General features: G+C 39.9%; 1 protein-coding gene across 5 annotated transcripts in view; it reads right to left on the minus strand.

The window, feature by feature from the left end:
• Positions 1–15,945: 15,945 nt before the first annotated feature.
• The window catches only part of LOC119899802 (VPS10 domain-containing receptor SorCS1), a 159,402-nt gene continuing 148,036 nt past the window's right edge, over positions 15,946–27,311 (minus strand). Inside the window, exons 23-28 of one of the 5 annotated variants that reach the window (XR_005443914.1) lie at positions 24,186–24,320; positions 21,463–21,562; positions 20,901–21,006; positions 20,145–20,298; positions 19,965–20,012; positions 18,561–18,620 (exon numbers count right to left, since the gene is read on the minus strand). Coding sequence is in view for 2 of the 5 variants with exons in the window: in XM_038714566.1 (XP_038570494.1) it covers positions 18,559–18,620; positions 20,145–20,302; positions 20,901–21,006; positions 21,463–21,562; positions 24,186–24,320 (561 nt within the window). In the remaining 3 variants the exon portion in view is untranslated. Of the gene's footprint in view, positions 20,013–20,144; positions 20,303–20,896; positions 21,007–21,462; positions 21,563–24,185; positions 24,321–27,311 lie in introns of those variants that run through there. The other 4 variants (XR_005443916.1, XR_005443915.1, XM_038714566.1 and 1 more) reach the window with 4 other exon arrangements.

The following is a 27,311-nucleotide window of genomic DNA, read 5'->3' on the forward strand; positions in this document are numbered from 1 at the left end:
TTGTCAGGATTTTAAAACTTCGAGCCCAGCCTTGTGAATCCCTACTGGTTTACATAAATTTTGCCTAAAAGCGCAAATGGCAGGAACTGATGCACTTTTTCACTACTTTTCAGCTACTTCTCAAGAAGTTTCCACAACCATTTTGATTCCACTGCTGTTCACTTGTCCATGTGATCGCCATTCTTCTGGCCATTGTGGCTCTTACATATAAGTGTCCCTCTGAGATGTCAATGTAGATGTGAGTTTTGTTGGGTCATGGTCCATTTAAAAAAGTCTTAATTATTTTCTAAGGCAGCGTCATTGAAATAAGTGTTCTGTGTGAGCATCGCAAACATGTTCAACTGAAATGGTGAGTCTATAGCAAACCATTAACCTTACTTTAACTGGGACCCAGCATGTCATGAGGTGTGCAAGCTTAGTATCTTTTAATCTTGTTCTGCAGGGCCTCTCAGAAATATATTAGGACCAATGTTTAAGTCCTTCATTCTGTTTCACTGCAACATAAGTTTTGAGAATCCACACAGAATCAGGTTTTCCCTGTTTAGACAACTATGATGAACTCCCTGCCAGCCCCCAGCAAACGTATGCACTCAGTCAGTGGAAGTGACAGACTGCAGAGAGTGACACATTGCAATGAAAATCCTATTAAATAACATAAAAACAGCAAGTTCAAACCAGATCAGCAGCCTGTGGGATGTGTAGCAGGACTGCAGCACTCGTCACTGTCTGGAAGGCTCAGTGCCTTAGCAAGGTGCACCTTTCACTGACACAGGGCTGAGCTGAACATGACAGAGCCACATCTCCCCCTGTTGCGGGAAAAGTATACTGCTTGTCAAATCTCTGCATGCAAGCATTGGCTGGTGCTGGTGAAACTGTACGACTGGTGTTGGGCTAAGAGAGACTCCTAGTTATTTATTGTGATGTGGCACGACATAAAGTGCAATTGCTTGAGTGCATTTTGGTATGGATTTCCTGATTACACTTATCACTCAGTGATAACATACGGGGTTATAAAAGGTGCCAATATTCAAAATTGAATAATGGATGGAGACAGCTGAAACCGTGACTCAGAATCTAGACCAATATAATTTTTAAAAATAAATTACACAAGATAGATGGAAAGATACCGCAATGATAATGTGGCTAGTCCACTACTAAAATTAACTTATTCTGTTCATTTTTTCATTCAATTCATAGGCAATAAAGCATACTCTTGCACAGCTCTATACACTCAGCAGTCTTGCTCATACAGCTTACATGGTCCGGTATTACCAGTAGCGTATGATGTTAGCAAACAGGATTATCTCAAAGTTGTATATCTCAAAAACTCTGCATATAAAACTGAAACTGTCTACATGGCCGACTATTACTAAGGCAAACGGTCCTCACCAGAAAAATGTCTGTATAGGCTGTCTGTGCAAGCAGCTTACTACCAACCATATTTAAGTTTTTTGTTGAGGCGTCGTCCTCTACTGGTAGTAATTATGACTAGAACAGTCCTCGTATGGAGATGGTTGGGGTGGATGCATGGCTCAAACAAACACTGGACTTTTGACCAGGAAACTGGGGTTTGTGTCCCGTGTGAAGTACATGATTTACATGACTCACGTCACCTCACTTACGTAAAGTAATGTAACTCAAACCATGATCTTTTCCTAAACCTAACCACACTGTAACCGTTTCACAACATTAACCATGTGTTTAATGTCATGCCTGTTGCCATATATGTCATTTTGGGAGTCAATGACATCAACCTCTTCCGTGGTTTAGGTATGAGGACGTGCTGCACAGCCAGTGGTGATACAACAGCAGTGCTTCTTCTCATTCTCAGTCAATGGTACATTCTCCTGTAGGCTATATTTTATTGTCAGCTCCTATTTATGCCAAGGCCAAGGGACAAATATGCCCTTTGCAGTCAAAACAAAAGATCCTTTTGAGCTGCGTGGTGCATACCAAAAGGAAAACATATAGAGAAAAAACCTCTGCTTTGAATTAAGGAGTGATCAGCAGAATGCAAATGTGCGGCCTGTGTGCCTGTGATGCATTTCCATATCAAGCGGTGTGATCAATTCTTTAGCCTTGTCTGAATGTTAAATTTGTTGTATGCATGCGTGCATCTCTTTAATAATTTAAAAATTGGAAAATTTTCATGAAGTTCAGTGGATGCATATAATTTATTAAACATGTTGATTCTTGAGTGTGATTGTATGTGTGTTTTTCCAAGTAAGTGTGCAAAGGCTTTTTTAAAATAAATTTTTCATATTCAGCAACTATTGTGTCACCGATCTATGAAAAAAAAAACAACGTAGAGATGTGTAAACACACTCAAGAGACTGTGAGTGTTGTGTGCATTATTGACTCAGTACCAGTTGCCTTTCAACATAACAAGGTTAGAAGCAAAGGCACCACTCCCTTTACTTCAGCTGCAGAGACCCACTGGGACTTCCCCCTTAATCAAATCAAGCATTTCCAATAGCAATTAATATTAGAGCATGCAAATTGCCCAGGAGAGCAAAATGACATTCCCTCGATGGATGCCCAGGCTTCAGCCCAATCTCTCTTCTCTGTGCCCCCTTTCCTCAGGGGACAGTGAGGAGTGGAGCGCTGGCTTGTTAACTGTGGCCCTTCTGTGTAACTATGCTTTTACCATAAATAAAGGTTGGATGGTCCCAGCTCGCCCTTTCTGCCCTACACAGCTAAAAGGGCTCTGTAGACATCTTCTGTGTGACTGGGCTTACTGCTAATTTTCATTTATGTTGCCTCGTTTACAATATTTAAAAAGTGATACAAAAAATGTTTTTTTTAGCAGGATTTAGTATGATTTAGGAGAAAATACTTAATATAGAAGCAGCAGAGACCGAGATTTTCTAGGCCTCTATGAAAATGTTTGTGTCTTCCATGGTAAATGGCAAATGGACTGCATTTATATAGCCCTTTTATCCAAAGCGCTTTACAATTTGCCTCTGATTTATCCATTCACACACACACACACACACACACCAATGGCAGCGAGCTCAGCTACCATACAAACGTACATGCCCATTGGGGACAATTTGGGGCACAGTCTCTTGCCAAAGGACATTGTCTGACATGTGGACAGGAGGAACTGAGGATCAAACCGCAAATCCCGCATTTAATGGACGTAGGTCTTGTAGTTGTACCTCAACAATGTTTGGAACTCTTTTGAGTCAAAAAAATTAATTTCCTTTTTGAAGTGAGGAGAAATTCTTAAAAGTGAGGTGGAACAACCACTTAGTCAGTACCCAAGTCATTTAATGTGGAAATGCCAACACACAGCAGAGCTGAAATAATAAGGCTACTGTTTTCATAGACGTCATGAAAATCAAATCAACGCATTATTATTGAACCCGCCTGTTCATTTAGCCTAGGCATTCACACTGTCTGCGATTTTCTGTCCTCCTGCTGTGTCAGCTGCAGCTACTGTATGCTACTTATACCATGTCTGTCTAATATTACAGTTTGCTCTTCATTTGTAAATTATGACACTGGCTGCAGACTTGTTCATGTTTGTGACTGATCATCTGCTGCTAACACTGCCTCTTTTCACGACTGGATTGGGAAACCCTGGGTTGACTTTCCGAGCTGATAACCAGCTTCATTTGACCACTTATCCCGATCGCGATTGTTAAGGTACGTGAAGCCGGACAACAGAAAGACATCCTGGGTATGTTGAACTTGCTTCATGGTACAGGCCCCAGGCAGCCCTCTACTTGATGACTTGACATGACAAGAGGGTTCATGTGGTACAGTCCTGCCATAAATCCCCCCTTCATGAAGATTATGGTGTCCACTGTTTTAGAGAGGCGTTGATTCAACAGTGTGCTGCGGTTAAATCATACTGAGAGCTGTTGCTAATATTGTGACCAACCCATTTATTGTTGTGATCTGGCTGTGCATCCTCCCCAGCTCCTAGTGTGTTCCTGTTTTCTCCCTTCCTGTTTGTCTGCTGTCTGTCTCCTGTTTGTGTTTGTGGACCTGCCTGGCAGGTCGCTTATCAGCTGGTGTCCCTGGAGTTTCCTACGCACCTGAAGTCAATCCCTCTATCAATCTCCTGGGTCGTCACTCCAGAATTCGCCAGATCGCCGGTTCACCTGTGTGGTAACTACTCAATAGGGTCAAGCTCTTTGACAGGCAGGGGCGTTTCCAGGCTCTTATATAAAATAATTATTATATTGGGGGCTGAGTGCATTCTGGTAATTTTTTCTGCATCAATTTATTGAGGAAATGTCTTTATTTATATAAAAGGAAACACAAAATTCAGACAATTCAAAATATAAAAATATAATGTACTAAAATGCAGTAAAGCTTCTCCTGAAGATCAACTTTTCTCATTTAATTTAATCCCTGCTGAGTCTACATACATGCAGGTATGACTGAAGTAGCCTAAAGTCTTTAAATGTGCATGCGGCACCTTTTCACCTCAATAATAAATGTATTAATTATAATTCAATTATAAGCTCCAGGACTTTAACTTTCTGCACATTCAGAATCTCTCCCACATACCTGTGTTCTCTGACATTTGCAGAATAATATTTTGAAACAAAAGCCGTAATATTACGAGAATAAAATCATTTTCTGATGAGAATGAAGTCAAAATATTTTAACAAAATCTACCTGCCCCTCTGCTGTGCATTAACCTGCGTTATTGCTCTGCTGATATGGTATAAGGCTACCCCCTTTAGACCGTCTGACAGACACAGAGCCCATCAGCGACTGTACTCGAAAACACGTGTGATCATAATATATCAGCACACATCCACACCAATGTTCACTTCAGCACCTCTGATAAAGTGCAGCTCACAGCCGCTTAAGAGGGAATTAAGAGTCCCGGAGCAGTTGAGTTGTGAGCCGAAACACTAAAACAATAAACTGAAAGACACTAAAATGCTACTTATAAGCGGAGCTGGCTGATAATCCTCTGTGTATTTGTCACCACAAGCAATTCATTTCACAGTACTCATCTTATTAAGTGTTATTCTAAAAATATTGATTAGTGCAGCTTTAATAACCTTAACACTTACCCTGCTTTATGCTAACCTCTGTATACTCAGATAGCACATGAAAAGTACTGCAAATGCAGAGGACACAAATTAACACACGTGCAGACAGATTCATACTTGCTTGAGCCAAAGTAACAGGCTGTCAGATTGCCTCCACACATAGATATGTGTGCTCGCAGGTGTGTACACATGCACGCACACCCCACCACCCACACACACATAATGACACATAACCAACCTACAACCCTGAGCTAAAGTAACAGACTGTCCTTCCCCGTGCCCTTCCCTCTTTCTCTCCTCGAGCAATTAGGTCTACTCCCTGCAGTGCTTGGGTCCTCGTCATTAAGCTCTGCATTTAATTGAACATGACGTCATGGGCCATTGAATCTGTCATTATCAGAGGTGGCCTAAGCAATGTATTGAGAAATGAAACAGACTCAGTCATTATAAGCCGAAGGCAACTACCGTGTCCAATATCCAGGTTAAAGCCATTGCATCAGCTCTCACTGTGGCTTATGAACAAAGCTTTTGATCTGTGCAGGAAAAGCTAACCATTACCAAATGGATATTGCATATAAATCTGTTTTAACTAGCAAGTTTCTGAAAGAGCGGAGTTTGCAACATCCAGACAGTTCAACTAGTTTAATTTTAACTGAAGTTACTCAGGAGCTGTAATAAGTTACTTTTTAGTTATTACTCCTTTAAAAAGTAATTATATTATTTTACTTATTACTGGGTATTAAAAGCAACATGTCACATTACTCGTTACATTACTATATTACTTTCAACCCCCTCAAGCCAGATGCTGGAGTACAGTATAGGCTAAGGGGATACAGGATTTGACAAAGCAAGTTTCTTAACTAAAACATATTCTTAACAGCACCAGGGAGACACCCTACAATGAATAAAAAAAGGAACAGCAGCTTGCAACTGTACTTATTTGTGGATGTCCATGTACATGTCATTTAACTGTCATTTTGTCTTTTAATATCATTTAACGTCTCTGTTTAGTCATTTAAGTTTAGTTAGCCAAACTGAAAACACTGCAGCCTCTCAAACCGGATGATTGTGTACAATATAGGCTACGCATATACAGGATTTAAGAAAGCAAGTTACTCCTGACAGCAGCAAGAAGTATGTTTCAAATATGACCCCAAACATGAGCTTGACATGAGCTTGACTACAATACTTAACTGCTGACTGGACTCTTTTGCCAAAGCATTAAGAGACTAGTTACACACCTCCCAATAATACTTCTGACGTGCTTGCAGAAGCCCTTTGGATGAGTGCAAAATAGCCTGCATAACTACTGACATTGTGGTTGCTGGCCATGACTTAATTGCTTTGGCCACAACCTCCATTTGGCAGTTTCCCATGGTTTGGACAGTGACAAGAATCACACAGTGCGTGCCATGGCCCTCACAGAGTCTAGTACTGGTGAGAGATTGATAAATCATTGATAGTTGAGTTATTATGCAACACAAAATATTTAAGTCAATTTATAACTTTCCTTGGGGCCTGTAATGTACACACTTTTGTGAGCATGTGTGTATGTATTAGATCATAGTAACAATTATTTGTAATAAATAATAGAAATTTACAAAATACTTTTGGTTGAATAATGTCGATATAGACTAATGAAAAATGAACAAATGGTATCGCCACACTATGGGGCACCAAGCAAAAAATGATAGCGAGGGTGCTGAAGCAACTTCCTGCCATAAGATGTGTTCTGGTTGAAGATCAAAAACATGGCCACCTCAACCCAACCTGGCAGGATGTTTCTGTGTTGGAATCCATTAATGCAGCAATGAAGCCAGTGGCTGCACTGCGCCCTCAGTAAAACCTGTGCTGGAGCATCATAAAAGCAAACTTTTACCATTAGAGTGACACTGCACTGTCAGCAAACACAACGGAACACCTGTGCAGGATAGTTACTAAGAAATATATCCCACCTGAAATCCAAGACCTCCAGAGAAAGGCCACCGTCTTGGATCCAAAGTATCGTGGTAACATGGAGGATGCAAAGGTTTGGATGATGTCACACATCGGTTCTTGCAAGAGCTGCTAGACCTGAAAATGTAAGAAAGAAGTGAAGAAAGTGCGAGTGGTGAGGGCTGTGGTAAAGCTGCAGGGGGAAATGATGGATCAGAACCTCCCTCACTCAAGAAGAAGAGGCTAAGTAGAACAGAAGTGTACCAGGGTGTACCAAAAAGAGTGCAGGCTGATGCAGAGCTGACCAAATTTCTCCAGGAAAAAGCTCTTGATGCATCAGCTGATCCTTTGATGTGGTGGCGTGGAAATCATAGAAGATTTTCTCTAATAGCCAAGATACTACCAAAATGCATGTGCATTTATGCAACAAGAACTAGCTCGCAGAGAATGTTCAGCACAGCTTGCAACATTGTTACCCAAGAGAGATGCAGCCTCGAGCCCACAAGGTGAACATGTTGGTGTTCCTTGCTCGGAATCTACATTATTATTAAAATACAGATTTGGCAGCAGATATTGCCTGTTGAGGCATCTATGCCTCTGTTTGTATATATATGTGACTTTGTTCACCCCACTTTACTGAGAAAAGGAGGTCAGGGAAGAAACTGCAGATGGAAAATCTCCACACAAGTATCTTTGTGTTATGTCCAGAGACACTCTAAAAGAAGAAGTCCTGAACTGACGTACTTTTTTTACTAAAGTTTACTGTTACTTTGTTCAAACATGCATCATTGTGCGTATGCTATATATAAGTGGCATAAAATGGTCTTAAAATGAAAATAATATTATTAATCGCAGTTATTTCTGGGACATCTAACAGAAGTAGTTATCCTTAGAGGCCTAACTACTGGACCTTACTAAAACGTTTAGAAAGTTATCAGGGTGTACCATAAACTTGGCAGAAGTGTCAATTTATGTATCAAAGTGAGGAACTAGATCCAGAGTTACCTGTTAAAGTATCTGACTACATAATGTACCCTGGGAGCCATTGTTCCCAAACAATCAGAGCTGATTTATGAATTGAACTATAAACTTAGTAGGGATACTGAACACTGGTAAGCAGTATGCCTCTGAAACACATCACTTGGTTTGTTCATCATAATAAGAGTATTACAATTCCCACACGAATAGTTTTTTCTTGTTGTTTTAGTGTGAAGAGAGGGGTGGGATGATTTCTGTTTGTTAACCGTCTATTTTTCTTTAAAAAAAGAGAAAAATATCGTTAAAAAATGCAGCAATGCAATAATTAGACCCCAGATAAATTCCAGCAAATTAATGTGTAAGGGGAAAATCACTTTAAAATATACTTTATTTAGGTGTTGGGCATTTTCAAATGAATGGGAAAATGATTGTATGTCTGGCTACTATCACATGGATTTTAGGTTTGGGTATCAGGGTTATGCTTTCAAGAGTAAACTCAAGATTAATTAAGGCTAACATTGAAGCAAACTGAATTTTAAAACTTGTGCGTAAACCTTTGATGACATGACGTAGTTTGAAAAAATCCCTCAGAATCTACTTTCAAACACATCTCACTCTCTTCATCAGTGAATAGAGGTTTTGGTTCAGCTGTCAACCGTTGGTGGACCTTTAAAATTCTCATTTTACTCACTTTTTCCACTGCATGAAAAATCTGGCACATACTGTATATCCCAGGACTGTCTATCAATACTGTACAGTGGTGGGCATGTAACTAAGGAGTAAGTACTTGAGTATTTTCTTTTCATGCCACTTTGAAATATTGTACTTACTTCACTACATTTATCTGACAGCTTCAGTTACTAGTTGTTGTTGGCAGCAGGTGAGCCGCTTGCTTGTTATTGACGCAGTCTATCAAACAACTCAAATAACTGAAATCAACATCTGCACCCTGTGCGTTCATTGCTGCTTTAACGTTACCTGGTCCACGCTTGTAACGTCATTTCAAGTTTTTAACTGGGTGGAATCCGTGCAAGAAAACTGGACTCTGATGGTAACTTGTTTTAATGCCCTGGCAGTGGCAAATAGCTTTGGTTTAATATTTGATTTGATTACATTAATGTTTAAGTTGAGATTTACAAGAAATATTTTATTGCTACTGTGTAAAGAGAATACTGCTGGTAAAAAGCACCTTATTTGTTTAAAGTGTTTGCAAACCACATGTTATTACACTTTTGTGTGTATAGCAGTACATTTAAATTAAAAGAGCGCAATACACTACTTTAGAATTCATTATTCAATTTTGCACATAACAATGAGATTAATTCCGATTAATCGCAAGAAAATCATGCGATTAAATCACTATTAAAAATTTTAATTGTTGTTTAATTGTCCTGCATTGACTACTTTTGCTTTTAATACTTTAAGTACTTTTTCCTGATTATACTTACATACCTTCACTTAAGGAACATTTTCAATGGAAAACTTTTAGTTAATTTAGTAATTTTACATTGAGCTATTAGCAATTTTACTTAAGTAAAGGATCTGAGTATTTTATTTACCACTGATACTGTATGTGTATTTTTAAACAAAAGCATATAATTAATAAAATATTTTATATTTTTGGTCATAATACATTTTGACAGTGCAGGGCGAGGTTGCAAAGTGCTTTCTCCTTCATTTATTTGCTCTCCAGTGACCTCACCTGATATCAAAGTGATTCTCTCTCTTTTTTTTTTTGTGACCGCACATTCTCCATGTTCCTCCCAAAAACATCTTGCCTGGTGTAGCTTTAACTTAGCCGTAGTAGGAGTCCCACCCTTGTTAACACTGCAACATATTATGTAATCCTCCTGCTATTTATTTTCTCCAAAAGTATCTCTTTTCCTCTCTCGGAGTCTCCTTCACACTAAATCCACAGTAATACCAGCCTGTATTGGCAGCCGATCCTATGGGGACACTGCAGTGCACTACCCTGAGATGTCAGCACAACCAGCACTGTTCTGGAATTGATCTCTTGGTAATCTTCTTTCTCCCCTGGGCACCCGAGCGTCTTCTGGCTTCAGAACGATTAAAGAGCCAGTTGCCCAACACCCCACCTCCCCCTCCCAGCGCTCCATTCCTGACCACTCTGTGTGGGCCCCCTCAACTCTTGTCAGCAGCAGTAGCATCAGTAATGACTCTGCCCTGTCGCCTGTCTCTCTTCTCTTTTGTTAAGGACAATGAAGGCCTTTGGATATGAGCATCATGTGAACTATGATGACTCTTTCTCATGGGTAGCACACTTGTCATCAGCGTTATTCAGACGATATATGTTCCCTGAATGAGTTAGCTGAGATATGTACTGTACACTGGCAACATCAACATGAATCAGTCAAACAATCAGTCTGTGTTAATTTTGCCATTGCAGTGGCCATCATCATTATTGCCACCGCTGCTCCGACCACAGCTATTTTAGGAACTGCATAAATAAGTGTTGAAGAGCGAGCTATAATTATTTCTATCCTTAATGCACTATCACTCACTTCAGCATCATTATATTCTGCAGTGAACTTGTTAAGGTTATGTCTATGCTGAAATTAACATCTTCATCTTTAATGACTCCATCTCAGTTACTCATCCCTATTTATGAGAGTATGCTTTCTGCTCGACAAACTGGTCTAAACTACCTTCAGCAGAGAAGGGAAAGAGAGACTTTTCTTTTAGTCAAATGACTGGTTTCCTAAGTTTCTCCCAAGTGTGTAAGAATAATTTAAGGGAAATTACTTGAATAGTTCATGAATAGTTCTTGAGAACATTGAGGAAGCATTCCAACTTCTTGAGATTTTTTTTCCTAGGATGCTATTGACTAATGACATCATTTAGACATGATCCAATTCAGTAAATAGATTTGTTAAATCAATTTAAGATTTAGAGATGCACAGCTAAGCACCGCTACTGGGTTAAGAGGTGGCCAGAGTAAAATATTCCTGACACGCACAAAGGCCACGCGGTTGTTCAAATCGATGGAAGTACATTGACGACAAAAGATTTGACAGAGGGCAAAACAAATTTGAGGGCTACTCATTCTGCAAGTCAACCTTTAAGAGCACACAGGCACAGAATTTATAAGAGCAGATTTAGATTTGTGTGTGACAGAGGACAGAATCGTGAGCTTAACAGATGATTTAAGCATGCAAGAGGGATTCTCATGCTTATAATGATCAAAGCTGCTTGTGCTCACTTTGGGCAGTCTGAATCCCCTGAGTGCAAATTCAGAGAGTCATCTGTTCAATTTCACCTGAAAGTGAAGGGTCGCTCTGTTAGACCCTTCCTTCTGCTTTCAAAATAAAAGGTGGGGCAGTGGCATTTTTAAACCACAAACAAAAAGCAGAATTTGATGTCTGGATAATTTTTATAATCTAAATGTGTTGATACTAAATGACTAAAATCACATTCAGTTTGTTGGCAAATTATCTAGTTTTCAAGCAACATGATATGGAATGGCATATAAATAGCACGCCACTTCTAAGGACATTGTGGCGTGCCATGTCAACGCATTTTAAGCTTTTTGCGTGTGAAAAATAAAGTAATATGAATTTAAAGGCGGTTACTACCTGCTCTACACAGTGCCCGTGTCATGTTGTGTTCTATTGTGTGATTTTCTGCACCAGAAGTATGGTGTTCTTATTTCTTCTGTTCCGTTTTTATGAGTCATTTAAACAAAGAAAATGATAAGGACCAATATATGAAAAACGTTTATGAATGAGGCTCATTGTCACTACTGAGTGGAATACTGCCCTTAGAAATCATAGGAATTTAAATCTTATGGGCTGTGTCTCTAATCAGATTGACAGCCTATTCAGGACAGCCATGGTGCAAATCCAGGAGCGGCTGGCCAACAGAGGGTGATAGGGCACCATCTTCCAACTCAATTCATACACATTTTGAAGACAGTTTGTTCTGCCTGAATATTTGGGTTGAGAGATTGAAATGATCAGAGTAAAATGTGTCAATATACCCCACCCATTCAGAGTACAGACACAAATACAGATAATTTCATTTGTTGAACAGATACAGATAGTGGTGCACTCACTCATACCTACTGAATATCATAGTCCAATCAGCCCAGCCGCAGCGTCAAGTCCTGTGGAGTACCGACCCTTTTGGGCAATTTCAGTCTGGTTGAAAATCGCCCAGATTGCTCTTATAGACTGTCACGCAGTGTCTTTCAATCTAATTTTTCCAAATTATTTCAACACGACATGAGGCAGCATCATTTACCCGAGTGGCAACATTAAAGCTCAACATGGCTAATGTTAGCTCAACTCAGAGGAGCAACCAAAACGTGTCATTAAGAGAAATACTGTTCAGTCAACATCATACTCAGGATCACTTCATTGGCAACTTTGTTTCCAAAATTTAGACAATATTTCTCCAGGGAGTGCAGTTATAGACAGTGGCTGCTCCGTGATAAATCCGACATTGTCGGACTAAGCAACAGTAAGTTAGGGGGGTGTGGCTTAGCGAAGGGTCAATTGAAAGCACAAAAAACTGAGTGGACCTTTAAGCTTACAATATTTTGTTACACATGCCAATGTCAGAAAATCTGTGCTCAAATTGTGTAACACTGTATAACTATATCAGCTTTGACTATATGCATGTAAAAACATCTATACAGTATATAAGTGGTGATAGCGCTGTGGATAAGACACATGCCTTTGGTGTGAGAGACACATTCCTCTTAATCCCTAGTTGCTCCAGAAGTGTGCAACCTCTGGCATATATAGCAATTGTAAGTTGCTTTGAATAAAAGCGTCATCTAAATGAAGAAATGTAATAAGTGTGTAGAAGAAAATACGAACACGTGCTTGTTTCGTTTTCTTTATAGGTTGAATATTACTTCCGCAAATACATAGTATTTCTTTACAAATATTGTAAGAAAATGAGAACACGGTTAACAGACTTCTTTCCATTTAATAAATATGATTATAAATGCATAAAACAATTACACACAGCACAGTTGAGGTCAAACATAAACACTGCAACACCTTACCGTCTGTTCGTATACAAAAACTGTACAGTAATAAAACTTTTTTATTATTATTAACATTTCTCTACAAAAATAATAATCTTGCTAATTCTGCGGGGAGGAGGATTTATAGATAAAGAGAGAGGAAGAGAGAGGAAGAAAGTGTAGCTCAAAGCTGGTCTAAAACTAAATACTGTTTCCCACATCCTCTGGTGCTGTCACATCACATCCTAACCAGGAGGCCAGAGATCCCTCGTGTCAGCAGGACTTCCTGCCTGTTCAACCTGTCCTCCTCCCAGTGAAACTCAAAGGCAGAAGGTTCTGGACATGGTGGACCTCCTGATCTTGCCTGGCCAGAGTCATTTCCTGCGCCATATGGGGTTAAAGTTGGGATAAGTACTCCGCTGTTCCTGACCAAGGGTCTGGGGTTACAGGCTATGTCTCCCTCAAGCTGTTAAAATCAGAGCCAGAAATCCTTTTTCTAAATCTGAAATGTGAACGAAATCTTCCCAGTATAGAACTTTAAATCCCTGCTTTGCAAAATGTAAGAAATCCTTACATTTCCGTAAGCATAGAAAATCTGATTATTATTGTATTGCTACATTTCAAGACATTTCGTTGTTGCTGCTTTACAAATTTCCAACCACGGGTACGTAAAATTACCCTTATATGCCATGCAGGGGACCAAGATAAATCTGTCCTGCAACCTCAGATGGAACAAACACAACTACAATGAAAACGAAGAGAGACGCAGAACTATTAACCAAAATATTCATAGCATGCAACTTTGCAATGTAAACGCTCATTTTAAATAGATACATCACACTTCATCTACAAAAAATGTATCGACTGTAACTGAGGGCACAACGGAGGCATCTTGACATATAATGCCCTATTCACACTAATGGGCTCAAATACTGGAGACTCAACAGGATGCCAGTCACTGTGAACTGATTCTCGGAAAACTGTGCTATTGCCATCCACCACTACTTAAAGACAAATCGTTCAGCAGCACAACATAAAGAAGTTGAGGGTTGCAAATGCCCTCTGACACTAGGCCTGTCACAATACTTACTTTTGTTGGATGACATATTGTCCCAGATATAATTATGATAAAAGACATTATTGTCATTTTAAGAGCGTTTGTATTCCACTGATGTAATGATAATTCAAAAAGCAATTAACTTTTTATTAATGAGAATATTCAGACATGGAATGTAAAAAAATTTTTAAATATCCTAAATAAATAAAATATAACCACACAACCAAAACAAAAATTAAAGCGGACTCTTGGGCAGTTATTAATAATTAATAATATTAATTGAATTCAATAAATATTAAACATTTGGCGCATAACATTTAGTTTGTGCAGCTTCGGAAAGCTTGTGCAATCATTGTGACATGAGAAAGTACCTGAACATTAGGACTTCGGGAATCAGTCTTGCATTATCAACACAAACATGCCCGCAAGCTTCAAGAGGTGGTATTACTGTGCTTTCAGACCAAACGCAAATTTTCTCCTCGCGACGCTTTCCTCGCGTGAGTACATTCAGTGCCAGTGTTCACACACAAAGCGAGAAGGCGATTTTAACGCGATAACGTGAATAAACACAACTTGCCATTACAGCTGTATGAACCCAAAGTAAACATTTTGTTGTGATTAAATAGCAATAAACGGATCAAACTGATGCCAAAATAACTACAATATGATGCAGTTTTGTTAAGCATATGAATTCATGCTTTGTCAGGTCTGTCAGCAAGATAGCAGGACAACAACTTCTAAAATGTTTGTTTTCTGAATGGAGTTCGGATCGATCAGGGCTATGCTATGCTAACTTGGTCACGATAGCTGGAATAAAGTTATATACACATGTTTTTTGAACTCACCAGGTAGTTCAACCTCCTGTCTTTCTTTTCTCCCAGCAATGTCCAGTTTTGTCAGTTTTTTATGTAAATATGAAGTAGTACCAAACGACGCTAACAACACTGGAACCGGATGTGCACGGAAGCTAGCTGCTGAGAAGCTCAAGTGAAGATAAATCAACGTTGTAACCCTAAAACCTGTAATAAAATCAGTTTACTCCGAGCTCCTCCCTCGAGCAAACGGCGTAGTTGCGAGCAAAGTCCACTCCGACCACGGGTGTTTATTTGTCCGAAGCTGGAGCGCTGCTCAGCTGGAGTTTAGCAGTGCTCAGCCGGCCTGCAAATTTTCAATCGCTCGCTCTGCCTGGCCCTCTCCACACAATGCTCTGAAGCTATCGGTGACGTACGGACAATCTCAGCGTTGATAGGCTATCGCAACACAGCGTCATGCGAATTTCTCGAGCTGCCTTCGCTTCGCCTTTGCGTCGCTTCACGCCGCCCCGAACGCTCGCTTCGCTTTTGGTCTGAAAGCACCATTATGCTTTTTGTCTTTTTCCCTCTCCTTCATTGAGCTATATAAGTCCTGCCCAAAGGTTCCCATCTCCCACAGAAAACACTGCTCTAAACTGTATGAAAACAGCTCGTTTGCAGTCCCTGTCCCTTCATCCCTGTGATGTCACAGGGATGAAAGCTACAGTAAATGCGCCTCATGTAACGCTTTCCGAGCGGCTACTCCAAAAACAGTGAGCTGCAGCACATACCCTCCTCTCCCTTCCAAACACTAGCTACCCTCCAGGCAGTCAGTGGACATAAAGTTGTTCCTGTGATGTAGAGACAGAGCTCAGTTAAAACTTTATGGTTACAGATTAATAACTCACCGCTCTGAAACTCTAGCTCCAGTCCATGTTGCCAAGCTATTCGGCAACATATAGCCTACAGCTGAATCGAAACTGTTTACCGGCTTCTCACTGACCCGCCCTTCTCTGCTTCTGATTGGCTAGTAGTCCTTAACCAGGAACTGGGTATGTGCAACTCCCAACAAAGATCATTTAGAGACCAGATGTATCACTCCATAGCTAAAACGAAGCCTTCAACACAGGGTGAAAAGAGGAGCTGCAGCAATGTGCAGTATGAAAAGAAATATGGTGTTTTTTTTAAATTAAACCATGTAAACCATTGTTGTTCTGGTACAACCCCTAAATTGGATTTTGAACCTGAAAATGAGCATAATACCACCTCTTTCAGGCTCTTTGTATCTCTACGTGTGTGAACACACTGCCAGGATACGCCACCATACTATTTCCAGCCCAGAAAAACAGCAATTTTATCACATTCACTCTTCAGTTTAACTGGTTTTCTGTCTGTAGCATGTCCAGCGTTTGTTATGGTGTAGAGCCACGAGGCGTGAAACAAGTAATACTGCCTGAGCAACTGTTGGTTAGTCACTGTATGCAAGTCAGGACCTGCAAACATGGCAAACAGCTTCCTTGTTTGGTAGTGTTTGCTAAATAAGCAACCAGGGGCGTAATAACCCACTTAAACCCAGCCCCAGGGCAAAATGAGATGTTAGCCCTTCATGACCCTCTAATTTCTCCCAATCTCTGTGCCTTCCGTATGAATTTGTTAGTAGTTAGTTTGTGGAAACTTAAAAATGCACCATGTAGCATAACACATTAAACACATAAAGGGCAGATCATAACTTAGGGCCCCTCTAAAAGATGGGTCCTTACGACTAGGTAATGATGCAATGATGCATGATGATGTTATCTTAAGGCCTTTATCATTTCAATTTATAATGAATTTCAACAGTATATACATTATTGACAAACACATTTGCAATTAATTAGATTATCACAAACTAATTTATACACAGTGAATCTAGCACCTCTGAGTCCCCCGACTGAGTCTGGGGCCAATTGCTTGGTTGGTAGGCCAATCTTGAAAGCAACCTACCACTCACTTCAACAATTTATGTGACTTTGTGTCAAAAGCATCACTTAATATTTGTTTGTATCTGTAATCTTAAAGGCAAGAGTCCTACTAAAGAGGAATCCCAGAGTTCAGAATAATGATGTTCTTAGAGATATTTTCCCACAGGGGGTAAAAAACCTCATGGCCCACCACAGCGTCACTTTTTCTTATCAATATTTTTGGCTAGTCACTACAGAGCTACGAAGGTATTTTGCTATATATTCCACAATTGCAATTGAAAAGCAATTCACTTGAGACTCATCTAAAATGAATTGCAGCAACTTCTCAGTACTTGGTATAGTGTGTAATGGGTCTGAACACTGTTACAGAGGTCATATGAAATAATGCTTTGCAAAGAAGCCAGTGTGAGTTTTCACTCTTCTGCATGGCCTATGCTTACATTCTCCACTGATTACGTTGAAGGTGAATCTACTGTGGTAATTTCTGTACAGTTATGACCGAATAATTGTAGAAAAGTTCATCCAGTGCTGACAAAACCACGCTCCCCCTGTATTTGTGGATAAATAAATTAAAAAGTGGGAAAACTAATCTGGAAAAGTTGCCTCCGAAGATTTTAAAGGCGTCAATCAGGCATTTACATCTGTCAGATTTCACACACAAAGTACCACATGGCTTGGCAGTCTTCTGAACAAGCTAACCATCCGTGTAGCCTGGTAGCATCTGCGCTCTAGTTCTCCTGCTCCGTATAATGAGCTGGGATGAAAATGGGTGCTACTCGAGAGCGGGTCAGGACATTAGCCTGAATGTGTCACCAACCTTAGCCAGCCTTGAGCTTGGCTGGCCATATTAAGTATTCAAGAAGTCAACCTCTTCTTTATTCTGTCCAATCGGATGCTCTTAATGCGTCACAACCCCAAAAAGCACTCTTCCATCTCTCTTAACCTCTCTCTGCCTCTCTCTTTCTCGCTGACATGCTCTTCAGATTTTCTCACAAAGAAGAAGTCTAACTGCCACCGTAAATCTGAGTTTCAGTGGGGGTGTGTGTCTGAGGACGATTTTGGAATACCTCCCCCAGGTGTGTTGTCTGGTGATATTTGGGGATCACTTTCAGTCCAAAACCATTGAGTGGTCTGAAGCACAAAACATTTTACAAACTGGTATGTATCATAAATAGTACCAGAAGAATTAGATTTACAGCAAATGTTACATTAGACCAGAAAACCAAACCCTGTACTTCTGTTAATAAATTAAAATCAGAAAAAAAAACAGTAGAAAATGTGTATTGTGCCATAAATCAGCTTTCCAAGAGACAATGGACCAAAAGCTTTGAAGTACCCTATTCATATTTTATAACAGCATTTCTGTTTAGTATGACATTTGTTATTAAAATACACAAATTTATAATAGACATTCATGAATTTAGAAAATAAATGTGTAATTAACTTCAATAACATACTTCATAAAAGTATATTGATATGAATAAATAATACACTACTGCTGTTAGCTTCATAGAACAGCAAACCAATCTCAGATTTGTAAGCAAAACCAAAACAGTGTTGCTTATTTCATTTTTTCCACTCTAGTTCATGCTGGCGTTCCCTCTGAATTATGTATCTGACTTGTATAAATACATTTTTAAAATGTTTAATTTATCGGACATATGTTAAAAGAACATTTAAAACCTGTACATAGTTTCTTCTGGTTTGAACAGAGCACAGTATGTGTCAGCAGGGTCCAACATGCACAGGTATAAAGCTCAAAACCATTGTTTCCCAAAGGGTAAAAAATATCCATGACACAGCTGGAGTGGTGATCCAGAGTTTAGACGATGTACGTGGGGAGTTCTGTGGAGAATTTCACATGTACATGAGGTTTCATACATCCTGGGAGTAAAAAGGAGAGGGAGAAAAAAAAGCAGGTTTTAAGAGGATATTTTGTACAAGAAAGTAAATCTATAAAATATAGCTGGTTGCATTACATCCTTTTATGCTGCATTAAGACCCAATTCCCTCAAATTCAAGGACCCAATACGGCACAGTTTCAGACACGGATCGACGTTAGTTACTGTTAAAACGCTATGGATTTTTAGAATTTGCTGACAATTCTTAGTGGGCGTACACAGTTATTTGAGTCACTGTTAATGTAAAAAATCTTGATTAATGCACCTGTAAAACTTCTTTCACCAGATAAGTCAGCTGGCATTTACATACTGAAAAAGAAGTGTTTCAAAAATAAATAGTATTGATTAAATTTTAAATTGGATGAGAAAGGATGTACGAAAACAGAAAAGCAGCTATCAAAGTGAGACTATGAAAGTTTTTTGAACACCAACCACTGTAGCCACAAGGCAAATACTAATACTACTGTAACAATGGCACAAGAAGAAAACAATGCTCAAGTCAGTAAACTGACTCAGTAACATCAATTACACAGCAATATCCAATCAAATCTTGCTAACACTAGCTAACATTAGCCACGGTAAGCTACTAGTCGTTTTGGCAAAACGCTGTAAAGTGTATTGAATTGGGGACGAATGTGTATCTGGTCATAAATTCAACATTTCATTTGTACAATTTGCTATTTGTTCTCTCAAAACTTACTCAGTCTCACTTTAAAGAAAACTGAAACAGAACACAACATGTGACTATGTGCTAATGACATGGTTGCACTGACATTCAACAGGTAGTGGTGTTAAACCCTAAAATTTCATAGAGCCACAAACACCTAGCACAATTTCTTTACCTCTGGAAAAAATACTTTTTACATACATTTAAGAAAAGCTGGGGAAACAGACATTATGTTAGGCTATCACAGTCAAATATCATATCACAACATACAAATGGGTGACAAATGAAAGGAAAAACCAAAATAAATGAGGTGAGACACATGAGAAAATGCTAATGCTGATACTTCAGATAGGGTTTATGAAACGGTTTGATGAATATAAAAATGACATGAATCATATACTGTGGCCTTCATAGCACCCGATCCCAACCCAGCTGAAAACCCATGTGAGTGCAACTAGTCCCATAGACTTGAAGTATCTATGACAAGGAGCGTTGTGGCTGAGAGGCTCATAATGGAACCTTCCTTTAACTAAGACACCTCATACTAGATTTTTCTTTAATTTGTCACCAATCTGTTTTCTGAGTTGATTAAAAGGTGACAGTACTGAGGAGAACAATGTGTGTTGTACTGCCGAGAAGCAGCTGTACTTTTCATCATACTCATTTTTGTTTAGCTCTCGTTCACTCCTTCACCGGACCATTTCACTTCTGGGAAACACACAACAAAAAGCACTGGATGAGTCTCATGGAACAACACACACGATGAGATGAAATAAGCAATGTAGAAAAAAAATGAATATGCGAGCCACAGATAAGATTCACACCAGAGTGGATATTCACCGATGGGCCGTGAGTTAAACTCTGTGTCCAGAATCTCCAAAGAATGCACCAAATCCCGCTGTGAGCTGGGCGTGGCCTCTGTTGGATTAGCTGGACTCATCATTTCTTGTTCTTTTTCGTTCTGCATTTGCGCATAGACGTTGAGGCCTGGGATCTTCCTTGAGGAAAGATTTACAGTGAGGTAGGGACAGCAACCTAACTATAACAAAGAATGCGAGGACACCATCCGCATCCAGAAACTATTTCTTGTAACAACTTCTTTGTAACTTTGTGCAATACAGTAAAGTACATTTGCATGCAAATCAACATTTACACAAACTAAGAGCAACACGGTCTGTAAAGTTTTATTCTGTCTGCTTGTCTGTAAATCTTCATGACCCTTCGTGCCCTTTTCCTTTGAAAATGCACCTTGGCGAGGAGGCATAATTTAACATTTCAGAAAGGTCAACTCCCTACGTTCAAAGGGCTTAATATTGATAGCGGCTGACGGCTGACTGACATTTCTTTTGCAAAGGATGACCTGACAAAAGAATTTCCACAGGATCCCAACAGATGTGTGAGGGAAAAGCCAATTCTCCACTGTGATGCGCTGGGTATGCCGGCAACGATGTCTGACAGGCAGCTATCAACCTTCTCTGTAGCCTCACAGGCAGCTTTTGTTTACTGAGCTGTCAGGATGCTACGACACCTTTCACCACCTCCCTATCGCGTACGCTGTGACGACTATATAGACATGACATTTCGTGAATGCTTTACCTCTTGAATTTGTAGATGACAAATACAGCTAAACCCACAACCACTACTGAAAGCAGCATTAGCATGGCAGAGCCACTGTGGTTCTCGCTGGTGTCCACTAGGGGCGCTGCGGAGACAGGGAGACAAGAGCCACAGAGTGTAAGCAGCACAACTGACACAACCTGTATTTCCACCCAGCTGAATCATGCAATCAGCAGTCAACAAGATGATTGACACCTATGTAAATGAATCATTTTAATGTACAGTAGTATGGACTTATCTTACTCTTTATCTTATAAGCCCCTTTAGGACAGAAGCAGCATCCCCAATAGGAAGAGGCACACATACTTGTAACGATGCTCACTCTCTGAATGTCCCTGTGTAGCTACATGGTGGGAGCCAATCAAACACAGGGTTGGGGTTATTAGTTGATGGGGCAGCAAAAATAATAATATACCCGACTGTCCACTGTATCTAGTTCTCTTGATAGTCTACATGCTCTATGTTCCATCCCACTTACTACAGAAGTACAAATGTCCTCCCGGGCAGCTCTAAACATACGCAGGCAGCTGTGTTTCTTTACCTGCTGATAGGTGAGCTGCGTACACAGTGACTTGGACCCCTGGCCGCAATGTGAACTGGACAAGGTTTTGATTTAAGGCACTGAGCAGCACCTCAGAGAGCTGTTGGGACATAGAGAGGGAGACAGGATGTGAATGACATAGTTTTAGTTTGTGCAAGAAACAAGAATGCACCTATTGAGAAAGGTCATTGCCAAGATCATCAAACCCGAGTCTCATCTATCTCTAGTTTGACTTGTCATTTATTTACTCTGTTCTGACATTTCCGAGAAAATGTGCTTGTTGTCCTGATCAATCTTTGCACAGATCCATCCATTTTTTTAATGTCAGACTGAAAAATAATTGAGTCCAAATATCACTTGCCCTTAACAGCACTTCCGAAGGTGTTCTGGTTTAAATGTCTGAGAGATGTGAGGATTATGATTACCAAGACTGAAAGAAGAGGGAAAGAAACATGTTTCTGCTACATAAAATAAGGTTTATTTTTTGTGGCTTTGATTTTTTTTTTTTTCTTGTGAAGTAAACATTTTTAGGGGAAACAAGCCTGTAAAGGTAGGGAAGCAGTGCGGTACACAAGTGAGTCAGGTTAAAGCTGCATTAATTGACTTTTTGTCCACTTGGGGGCAGCCGAACTGGCTGAAAACACAATATTTTCACCATATAAAGCTGGACAACAGTTGCCTATTTACACATCCAGAAGGCACGGAGTAACATCGCATTCATTTGGAGTTGTGTCTCCGGCAGTCTGCCAGCTGCTGTCAGTCAACTGATGACACGCCCTTCCAGCCGGCTGAGACGACAAAGAAGAAAACTCTAAAAAGAAAATTCTTTTTAGTTGCTAAATAATCCACTGTTTTTTTTCCCCTGAAAACTGCTGCGGGAAACAGGGTTAATGAGAGGGGAATTTGTGGGTCAGAACACCAAAACACTGAGCTCAAAGGTGCTAAAAGGCTCCTCACTTCTGAGGGCAAATGCAGAGTTGGGTGATTATTCTCTATGGCTTTGTCACTGTTTGTGACACCTTTCACATTTTGATTTATTGTTAATATACAAATATTGGCTAGTGCAGATTTAAGTTCCAAAAATTCTCAAATCCCAAAACGTTACTGCCTGAGACAGACAAAATGAACACAGAGGTTGCATGTACAGTAGATCCAAATCAACAATGGACATTGCAAGGATATTATAGCATTAACATGACTTTAATTAATTTTAATTGACACCACTCTGATGCACTTTAAACACTGAGCATTACAATGATTGTGTTTACTTTCATTACTTGTAAGAGCTTATGACCCAAAGAAACCTCACCTCTACATACAACCCCATCTGAGCTTTCTTGTTTATGTAAGAGTCTTTGTCTGTGGGACCTTTCCACTGTGATGCATAATGAATAGGATGCAGCGTCACTTGATCACTGCTTTCCAGACTAGCAAGTAACCTTCTGCACTGAGAACATCCAACTTTGATATAAATCAGACAGATTAGCCTGACCAGAATGTAAATGTAACCTATAGAAAGCCAATCTCATCTGTCCCTCATCTATTCTCTCATACAGGTCCTCACATTACATCCACACAATTATAAATGTCTATATCCTTCTCCTTATGCACAATCTTAAAGTTAAATGGGCCTTTTCTTAAACATCATTCCAACAGCATAAAAACAGTTTTCCTCTATTTTATCTGCACTTATGAAACAACCACATATGGAGCTGCATAGAGAGGACACACACACCTAAACATCATCTTCCATTCTATCTCTGCTGATTCCATTTTTTCCTCTGCATGGGCTTCATTTATCTTGTGTGTCTCATTTTCCAAATTAATTGTGATATGAGTAATTTTTGTAGTGCTTCATCCTCCCCTTTATATTTCTTAGCAGTTTAAATTTAGACTGTGCTGTGACTAATCACTTTTTCCCACTGTATACCAGGGTCAGTAAATCTATTATACATTCTAATAAGAAGAGCACGCTACACTTTAAAGATGCCAACCTTGAATGAAGATTTATCGCTGGCTTTTAGGAGGGAGGATCTTTCCAGGCGATCATCCAGGTGTTAGCAGGGAAGGAAGATGAAATTGATTTCTTCCCCCACTTTCCTTCTCTACATATGCCCGTGGAATTCTTCCCACGGATCCAACATTATTATCAGTCATTATCTGTTACGTGAGGCTCAGTGCTAATTCGGTCCATCTTGATACGCCGGTGATTTAGTGAACTGATCAACCATGGCAATTTCTTTGTCTGGCTTTTTTTTTTTTGAGACACGGCCCCCCCTCCCATCTCAAAACCCCACAGGATGTGACTTGAGGGAGTTTAAAAGTTGTTCCCCCTGATTACATGGTAGTGCTTTTCAGGCTTATTGATGAGTCTATTGTCGAGATTCCTCAGGCAGGTTCTAGAATTAGGCTCATGGAAAGTCCTGGACATGCTTCAGTAGATCAATACTGACATCTGCTGGACAAAGGAGGAACTTAAATCTGGGATGGTTTTTCAGGAGGCAATTACTGGGTAAGCTGCTGCTAGAAAAAAAGAACAACTATGACTCACAAAACAGGAAAAAAAGGAATCAATGTTTTATACTTGTGCATAGGGTTATGGTAGAATTACAATGAGAATAACAAGGTGAAATCCGTCCACCTACACAAATACTGTCTAGGGCTGGAAAAAGGAATGACTCACTCACACACAGTAGCAGAAAGAGCAGCAGCTGGTGTCTCACCTGATCTAAATGAGCAGAGCTCTTCTCTGGTTTCCCCTCAGTTAACTGTTTGTCAGGTAGAAGGAAAAATTCTGCCACTGTGGGTAAACCGGGGAGGACGGTGACCAGAAGATGATCCTCTCTCACGCTTGTGGCCTGAAAGGGAACAAGAGAGAAAATTGTCCATCATCGGTTTCGTTGTCTGTTTTGGTATTGACCGAAATGTATGGAGTCTTTTTAAACATTTTTTTACTTGGATTTCAGACAGTAATTAATTTGAACAAAGTCAATTTATGATTTGTTTAGACAGCAATTAATATAGGGTTTGTCGAAATAAATGACCAAAACTAAAGCCTCTGACTGTCATATTTTCTTGTTGGAAAGTCCAAGAGCTTGTTCAAAATCAAAGATGATCAAAATGTTGATATTCTCATTTGAGTCGCCTTCAGTTATTACTGCACACTCAAAGAAATGAAGCTTCACAAGCAGCAGTCAGTCCTTTGCCTCTCCTGCATCATACAGGCTGCCCTATTTTTCTGGGGTAGGTTGCTGAGACAGTATGCAGCCTGAGAGAAAGACTGCAGGCATTACTCAGGGATTAAAAAGGTATGAAGTACGACGTTTAAAAAAAGAAACAAGATAAGAAAATGCTAGAACTGATATTTTGTTGTTGAGCATCTGCCCATAGGTTCATTCAAGGTTCATTTCTAGGTTAATTTAATTTCTTTATAATTATACAGCACATGGTTGTACAACGACATGCAAGCTGTAGTCCCATGCCACACACACACACACACAAAAAAAGAAACAAAACTATTATTTATGATGCATTTCTGAACATTCATTCAAGAGTCTCACAGCCTGAGGGAAGATGCTGCTCTGTACTCTGGTGGTAAGGCAGCAGATGCCTCTGTATCTCTTGCCAGACGGCAGCAGGGTGAACTGGCTGTGGTTGGGTGGGTACTACTCTTTTAGAATTTTTTGGGCTCTGTGCAGGCAGGCATTTTGTCTTATTAAGTTTCATTTAAGCCATTTCTGAGCTTTCTTTACCAGCCTGGAGATGTGTGAGGATGTGTTAGACTTTCTCATTAGGGTCTAAAAAAGGCCGTGGTTGCAAAAAGAAGTGTGATTGCATCAGACTTAATAACAAAATGACCCTAAAACATGACTTCTCACTTGATTTATTACCTCAGTAAACACTTTCCTAGTAAGTTTATGGTTTCAATCACTAATTTCAAATCTTCTTCAACACAGCGTGATTCATTGTTTAAGAGTAAAATAGATGACAAAGCAGAGTATGCTTTAGGGTGTGGCTAACTTTGGACTGACAAGTCACTGCTATGGCGTCAGGATCGAGGTGACTAGTATCCACTGCATGTGTAAATTTAACCAGCGCCGTTGAAAAACTTTTTTCAGAGTCAGCTGTTAATTTCATCCGGTAAGTACATTTTGTTTTTAAGCCTGTTTTTCGCTAGCCAAAATTAGCATCCCAGTTAAATCACAGTTAACTTAAATTACGGATGCACCTTGCTAAACAGGCTGGCTAGCGCCACCCTCTCGTCAAAATCCCGTCACGTCCGGCTCCTGGTTGCAAAAAAATAAGATGGCGATGGCCAAACTGCCAGACTTGAGAGTTCACTTGACGTCACTGTGACTACGTCCACTTCTTTTATAAAGTCTATGTCACCACAAGTAGCAGAAGAATTATTTTTACCTCCTTGCTGTCACTTATAATGAAAAACGTATAATGTTCAGTATTATGTCGGTATTACCTGCTTGTGCTTCACTCTCCACCTCATCAATCCTTCTTTTTCACCTTGTTTATCAACCACAATACAATTATAGAACTTTCTAAAGAAACTTCAGACATGCTGCAGCTGCAAGACATTTTCGATAGCTGGGCTATGTAGCGATATAGCCTGCCAATGTGATGGCTAAAACCAGCCAGACAATGAGGTCGTGCATGTGAGATCAAAGACAAGTCTACTAGACAGCAGCTAATTAATATGCACAATCGCCACCAACTGGACAAGGGGTCTTCTACAGGTGGACTACATGTGGTTATTGAATTGTCATCATTGTTGTTAATAATCCGGTTGATGTTGTCCCCAAACAATTATGTTATGAGAGGTACAGGAATGATGGTGGTTGTATTGAAGCACACTAGCTGATTGGCACATGTTCTTAGTACACGGCCAGGGATGTTATCAGGCCCAGCAGCTCTACTCATAGTCACTCTCAGCAGGACTCCTCTCACATCTGCTGTGGATACTGACAATGGCCTGTCCTCTGGAGGAAGAACAGACTTGATAGCTGACTCTTTGTTGAGAGACTGAGCACAATCTGATATTAATGTCTACTCAGTCTGCTAGGAATATAAAACAAATATAGAGTAATTTACTGAAAGTTTTCCCTGATTCCTGCAAGAGCCTCCAGTTCTTATTCCAGCTCTTGCATGGATTTGCTGCAGTGAGTCTTGTGAATGTGAATGTTTTAAGCTATCATGTCATATTTTCATCTGAAATGTTTTGGGTGTTTTTTTTTGTTTTTTTTCCCGTGTTCTGCCTTCCAGGCAGGGGTTGTCAAGAAAAAATGATGTTAGTAACAAATAACAAAACAGACATGTTCACTGAAGACTGAACAGCCGGGTATATTTTTGGCATCAGTTTTGATTTTGCAGGATCAAAAAACATGATGCAATGCCCAGATTGCTTTTTCGTAGGAATCCGAAAAGTTCCAAGGATGTTCTAAAAAAAAACAGAAAGTTAATGAGGCAAAGTCTGTACCTGACATGTCATGTGTGGGTTTGAATCATGTCTTCCACTTGACAGATCGCAAAGCACTTGACTCCAAGCGTCCCTTCAGGTCAGTGTAAGAACCCACATTAGGCACTTTCTGACATTTATTCTTCTGTACATTTCAACATCCACAACCTCGTTACTGCATGTCCCTGAACTCAGAGTGTGTGCGAGCCACTGCAATCAGCGTGCTCTTGAACTGTATTTTCCCCCCTCTCCTCCCTCTTGCCTTGTCATTTATCATCATAAAAGTCAGATACATGTCTCAAAGCCTCAGGAAGGTCACGCTGCACTCATAGACTGTCACTGGCCCGGTCAAGCACTGACAGTATTTACCAGAATAAAGCCA

Source organism: Micropterus salmoides, unplaced genomic scaffold (assembly GCF_014851395.1).
Source record: "Micropterus salmoides isolate LMB-PRFRI ecotype aquatic unplaced genomic scaffold, ASM1485139v1 Ms_hic_scaffold_12, whole genome shotgun sequence".
Taxonomy (NCBI): Eukaryota; Metazoa; Chordata; class Actinopteri; order Centrarchiformes; family Centrarchidae; genus Micropterus; species Micropterus salmoides.